This window comes from Gastrolobium bilobum, unplaced genomic scaffold, assembly GCF_033153095.1.
Source record: "Gastrolobium bilobum isolate Gb01-03AN ecotype WA unplaced genomic scaffold, APGP_CSIRO_Gbil_v1 utg53533, whole genome shotgun sequence".
In the NCBI taxonomy this organism is placed as follows: domain Eukaryota; kingdom Viridiplantae; phylum Streptophyta; class Magnoliopsida; order Fabales; family Fabaceae; genus Gastrolobium; species Gastrolobium bilobum.
The window spans coordinates 1-6163 of record NW_026896938.1 but is presented as its reverse complement, the minus strand read 5'-3'; the positions used below and the strand labels follow the sequence as shown (position 1 = coordinate 6163).

Here is a 6163-nt window from a genome sequence, read left to right as displayed (position 1 = left end):
AATCATATCTGCTCACAAAAGATTCTTTGAGAACCAAAAAATAAAACACCTCATGCAAGTTAAGTATTGTGATTAAAGTTTTAGTCCAGAACCATTTATACTTTTGACATCAAAAAAGAAAAAATTGGACAAGCAAGTGGAAATTGAGCTACATGATTGACAAGTCATTTTGCACAATAGGTTAAACACATATCTTAAACAGTAAACTCCACTACATGCCTTAGTTGTTAGAAGAGGAAAGCTTTTGCGCAGATTGAACCTCATCTGTGGAAATATATTGATGAAGTCAGCATATAAAACACAACAACCCTCAATATACCAATAAAAATATTACCTGGCAACCGAATTTTGACAAGGTACCAGTCCCCGCCCTATCATCCTTTGTTGTACCTTTGAAAACGATTTCTTGAACCAGCCTAAGATACATGTACTTCTCATGTCTGTCAAAAATCATATTAGGATGTGTTATCAAAAAAAAAAAAAAAAAAAAATCATATTAGGAAGAAAAAAAATTTTCTCAATATCAAATTTAATGGAATCTGAATTATTATCAAATTTAATGGACTCTGCTGCAGAACTCCTTACACGCACATAAGTGGTGAAACAATAGCTGATGTTGTTTTCCACCTTAGGGAAGGATGAGTACCATGGCCGAAATATAGTAGAATCAACTGGAGGCATAAAAGTGTCATGCATAAAGGATAATCATATCCATTTTGATGCCATTTTAGCGTTTTTATTTGCTTGAGCTGCATTTGATCATGCATATAAGATATCTATCTTGTCCTTTCTTTCTATAGTTTTTTTTTTGTCCATGCATGCTAAAATATGAACATGGTTGATTGTTTTATTGGATAAAGAATTGATCTTTTTAGCTTCTGACATGTTGTTTATGGCTAAAAGGTGGTAGGTGCACGTGAAGGCTTGATTGTGGGCTTTTCATGTATGTTACTGCTTGATTCTCTTTTGCCTTACGACTAATCTTACGAGATTCAATTAATCATGTGTGACATTATGTCTGGATCTGTTGACCGAACCATGAAACTTGGTAAGTCTAATTACTTGAATTTCATATCTCAGAACTTTCCTCTGCATCCTTTGTGGTTCTTTGTCTGTATTTACTTATATTCTTTGCATGCACTATGAAATCTTTATCAATTCTATATATGGTTACATTCGTACTAGCTAGAATGTGGAATGTTATGCCATAACTATTTTGCATGCTTTTTAACATGCGATGATGAGAAAAGTGGAAAATAGAGGAAACTGAAATCAGTTTATCATCACAAACAAGCATTTTCTATTCAGAATGCGTTCGACAACAAACAAAAAGCAGTTATAAATCCAGATGTTATGCTATTGGAAAACAGATGATTTATATTTTCCTTGGTTATATATTAATTAAAACATCAGCATCAGGATATGTGATGTTAAACGTGTGAATATCTGAATTTCTGTCATCTGATTCAAACTTCTGTGAGTAAATTGTTTTCTTCATGCAAGCACAGGTCATGAAATTGAAAATTCTGAGGATGAAAAGAAAAGGCTTGGGTCGCTAAAGAAGGAGGCAATAAATGCCTCAACTAAGCTCAGGCATTCCTTTACCAAGAAGGGGCGAAAACACAGCAGGGTTATGTCTCTTTCTATTGCGGATGAAATTGATGCTGAAGAGTTACAGGCAGTCGAAGATTTTGGCCAAGCACTGATCTTGGAAGACCTATTACCCTCAAAATATGATGATCATCATATGATGCTAAGGTAACCCTTTTAACTTTTAACATAGTCTTTTGTTCATTATTTATTTATAGTTGTAGCATGAGTAACTTCGCTTAATGCCTTAATTGATGATCTCTCAGATTCTTGAGAGCAAGGGAGTTTGACCTTGAGAAAACAAAACAAATGTGGGCAGATATGCTTAAGTGGAGGATGGAATTTGGTGCTGACACTATCATGGAGGTAATCATGTGAAAAGGATAAGAATCACCCTTTATATATTTTGTGGTGTTTTTCGTCTAATCATAAATTTTTTGTGTTGTTTAGGATTTTGAATTCGAGGAAATTGATGAAGTTCTAAAATACTACCCACATGGGCATCATGGAGTTGATAAGGATGGACGACCTGTTTACATTGAAAGATTGGGTCAGGTTGACTGTAACAAGCTTATGCAAGTAACAACTATGGAACGTTATCTCAAGTACCATGTTAGAAAGTTTGAGAGGACCTTCGCTGTTAAGATGCCTGCTTGTTCAATCGCAGCAAAGAAGCACATTGACCAAAGCACAACTATTTTGGATGTGCAAGGAGTGGTGCGTATAAAATTCTAACCCTATATTTTAGTTCTTCAATCTATCTTGCCCAATGAGAAACCAATAAGAGGAAAGAAATATTGTAACACATTAGATGATACTCACTATAGATTTAAAGAGGCAATGTCCAATTCCAATTATACTAGTGGATATCATATCAATTGTTATAAATTTTTTTTCATATTGAAAGAAGTTTCACGCAATTGCTGACTAGCATGCTTGGTCAGGGTCTTAAAAGTATGAACAAAGCTGCAAGGGATCTCCTCCAGCGGCTTCAGAAGATTGTTGGTGACAACTATCCTGAGGTACTTGTTATTCTACTTAGGCATGGCAATAGTTTAAATAGCCTTCTAAATTTACCCTAACTGAGTTTTCCTTTGCATGTAGATCCTGAACCGTATGTTCATCATCAATGCTGGTTCTGGATTTAGGCTCTTGTGGAATACCGTTAAGCCATTCCTTGATCCCAAGACCACCTCAAAAATCCAGGTAAGCATTTTTAGTCTACTTATCAATTTGAACCAAGGTGGATTTTCAGTTAAGTAAGGGCAATAAACATATTAATGTTTTGTTCACCAGGTCCTAGGTAACAAATACCAGAGCAAGTTGCTTGAAGTCATTGATGCCAGGTTAAATTTATCTCCTTCTTCATTGAAGTATTTTTTTTCTCTTCATGACCAAATTCATTGATTTATAATTATGTTGTTCCATCATGGCACTGACATTACTCCTTAAGACTATAAGTAACACCTTGTCTACGGTATTTAACAGTGAACTTCCAGAGTTCTTGGGCGGTACTTGTACTTGTGCAGATAAAGGTGGTTGTATGTTTTCTGACAAGGGACCATGGAATGACCCAGACATCTTGAAGGTAGTTTACTGCTGAAATATCAATTTCTTTAGTAATATAATATACCAAATGAAAACAATAAAGTATTTCCTTTGGATGAATTAGATGGTTCAAAATGGCGAGGGAAAATGCAAGGGAAAAACCTTATCCGGCATTGAGGATGAAACATCACTTCAAAAGACAGTCGGTTTCCTAAACTGTTAACAATTTCAGAGAGCAAAGCTTTGTCCTGAAACTTTTCTTTGTATTTATTTGACAGAATATTTGATTAATATTCTTTTTTTTTGTTTTTGCCTATAATATTAAGGGTTACAAAAAATCATTTCCAGAGACACATGATGTGCAATGTTTGTTGTCAAAAGTACGTTTCCTAGGCTTCAATCAGTTGTTGTTCCCGTCCTATGTATTATTTCTTTCAAAAAATAGTTTTGAGGAAACCGCTTAGTTTATCTAGTCATGTTGTTCGCAGTGTCTATAAACTTGAGGTCATATGAATTTCTCCCGTTTTCTACTTCTGTTTCTGAGAACATATATATTGCAGGTCGAAAAGCAATCTAATGTGCATCAGTATGACGCTTTTGTCCCAGTGCTTGACGAGCTAGTCGATTCATCTTGGAAGAAATCAGTAGAAAATGATAAATATGCACCTTCTCAAGGTATTAGGTACTTCTATTTGATTGTTCTTTCATCTTATAAGTAACATATATTACATGGTCAGCAGTAAAACACTGCTCATAACAATTTGAACAACATAATCAGCATTTTTTCTCATTGACAAGGAAGAAACATATCACAATATGGTTTTGTTAAAATTCTAAATTTATTTTCCTTGCATGCAGATTGTTTCCCTACCCATAATAACAAGAATTCTGATGGGTTTAACAATCAATTTTTTGGTGGAATCGTGGCCTTAGTAATGGTAATTGTAACCATGATCCGTATGGCCTTAGTAATGGGAATTGTAACCATGATCCGTATAACATGTAACTTGCCAAGGAAAATAACTGAAGCAGCATTCTATATCAGACAAGTATATTATGATGGGACTACGATGAAAGCACCTGCAATTTCAAGCAAGGAATACACGACAACGATGAAAGCGCCTGCAATTTCAAGCAATGAATACATGACAATGATGAAGCGCATGGCTGAACTAGAAGAGAAAATGACTGTTCTCAGCATGAGACCTGTCATGCCACCCGAAAAGGAGGAAATGCTAAATGATGCTCTAAACAGGGTCAGTACTCTCGAACAAGAGTTGGCTGCAACCAAAAAGGTATTACTGTTTTTCCTTGATACTTGAATCAATGCCATCATTATTTGGGGAATAAAATAAAAGATGATAAAACATCTTCCACTAGATAACTACGTGTGCGCTAACATTTTTGGAATTTAATTTGCTTCCTATTTGGGGTTTAGGCACTTGATGATGCCCTTGCTAGACAAGTAGAACTTCAAGCTCAAATTGATGAGAAGAAGAAGAAGAAGTTGGTATGTCATACCTGCCATGCATTCCTATAAAAAAAAGTATATACTATCGAGTGCTTTTGTTCACACATTTTTGGGTTTGTGATTACAGTTCTGCTTCCACTGGTAAAGATGATAGGTGTGCTTTGCTGTGTGACCTTCAAATATTTAACATCCGCGCGACACAATCCCTCAAGCATGTGAGACAGTTTGTGGGAAGGATACTCAGTTTGTCTATTCATAAGGATTGACTTCCCAATAATATACTTTTTTATTTATTTTTTGGAACGGTACTAAACCCCATGTTTTTGGAGGCTTTCTATACCCTCGAATGCCTATTGCATTTGGTTATTTGGTTTATTCAATATTCCGTTAAAAACTTCCGTACAATCTAAAGTTTGCCATTCCTTGACACTTGTGTATATGTTGCAGGAAATTAGGCACGATTTACCTTTTATTTTTAAAAAATAATAATAAGATTAGATTGCTTTGCAAATTAATGGTCCCAAAAGCCATCGAAAGTAACACTAATTTTGCATTATTATTGAAACCCGTCGGGTTCTATGAACTTGAAAAAACAGATATTTTTAGAAGTACCTTGCGCATTCATATAGTTATGAATTACGCTCTCCCTCTTCCACTTTAATTAGTATTCTGAGTAAAAGTCCCACCAATCGAATACTAAAACCTTATTTTCTTCCCTTAAATCTACCTTTTGATAAGAAGGAAGACTTCCTACCAAAACATTTTACCAACTGAATGTGCTCTTAACATATCTCAAAAGAATCCAATCCGGCTGAAAGCCGTCTTGTACCTGTCATCGCAGTCATTTTGGAAACACTTGTGCAATGCTTGCTCGTCAAAACACCTTTGCATGAATAGATTCTACCAAAGATATTTCTTTCGTCCCACCCGGTAAATAAATTCGATTACGACATAGCTTTTGACAGTAATTACTATAAACTAGGAAGCCGAATGATAAAGCAATCTTTTACTTTTTTTAGAAAGCATATCTACAAAACCAGAGGACAAGGCCCGCAGACAATCCTAATCAGGCACGTGCATAGCATTGCTGAGATAATACTCGATGCAACTGTTGCAAGATCAGATGAACAAAAACTTTTCAACCAACAAAGGCAACCAAAACCAAACACACCGATAACCGAAGCTAACCACAACAAAATCAACAAAGATTGGGTTTTACAAGCCAGTAAAGATGCCATTCTGGATATACACATTAGAAACAATTCTCCATTAAGTTTACTCATAGTACACTGAAAATCAGCGGTTAGAGTTACATCATGTGCAAGGTCAACACTCCACAGAAATAAGTGAGCTTTGAGAAATATCCTCCTCCGTAGAGTCTCTCTCTATCATAAATAAATCTCACCAGCAAAACTTCTTTTTCTGATTCAAACAGAGCAAAATGTGAAGCAAACAGAATCATCAGAAATCTGGAAAATGTCCATTTAAGGTTTGTTCGAAAAAATACACGTGCAAACTTACCCGTAACTTGGCTTCTTCATGCCTATCAATGTA

General features: G+C 35.4%; 1 protein-coding gene across 1 annotated transcript; it reads left to right on the top strand.

The window, feature by feature from the left end:
* The first annotated feature begins 1002 nt into the window (after nucleotides 1-1002).
* LOC133302862 (phosphatidylinositol/phosphatidylcholine transfer protein SFH3-like) lies at nucleotides 1003-4754 on the top strand. Its single transcript, XM_061502679.1, has 14 exons — nucleotides 1003-1048; nucleotides 1509-1758; nucleotides 1857-1956; nucleotides 2041-2307; nucleotides 2535-2612; nucleotides 2695-2796; nucleotides 2887-2936; nucleotides 3079-3178; nucleotides 3263-3340; nucleotides 3465-3518; nucleotides 3699-3814; nucleotides 3992-4433; nucleotides 4577-4648; nucleotides 4737-4754. Exons 1-14 carry the CDS (start codon nucleotides 1003-1005, stop codon nucleotides 4752-4754), a joined length of 1773 nt encoding a protein of 590 aa, XP_061358663.1.
* The last annotated feature ends 1409 nt before the right edge of the window (nucleotides 4755-6163 follow it).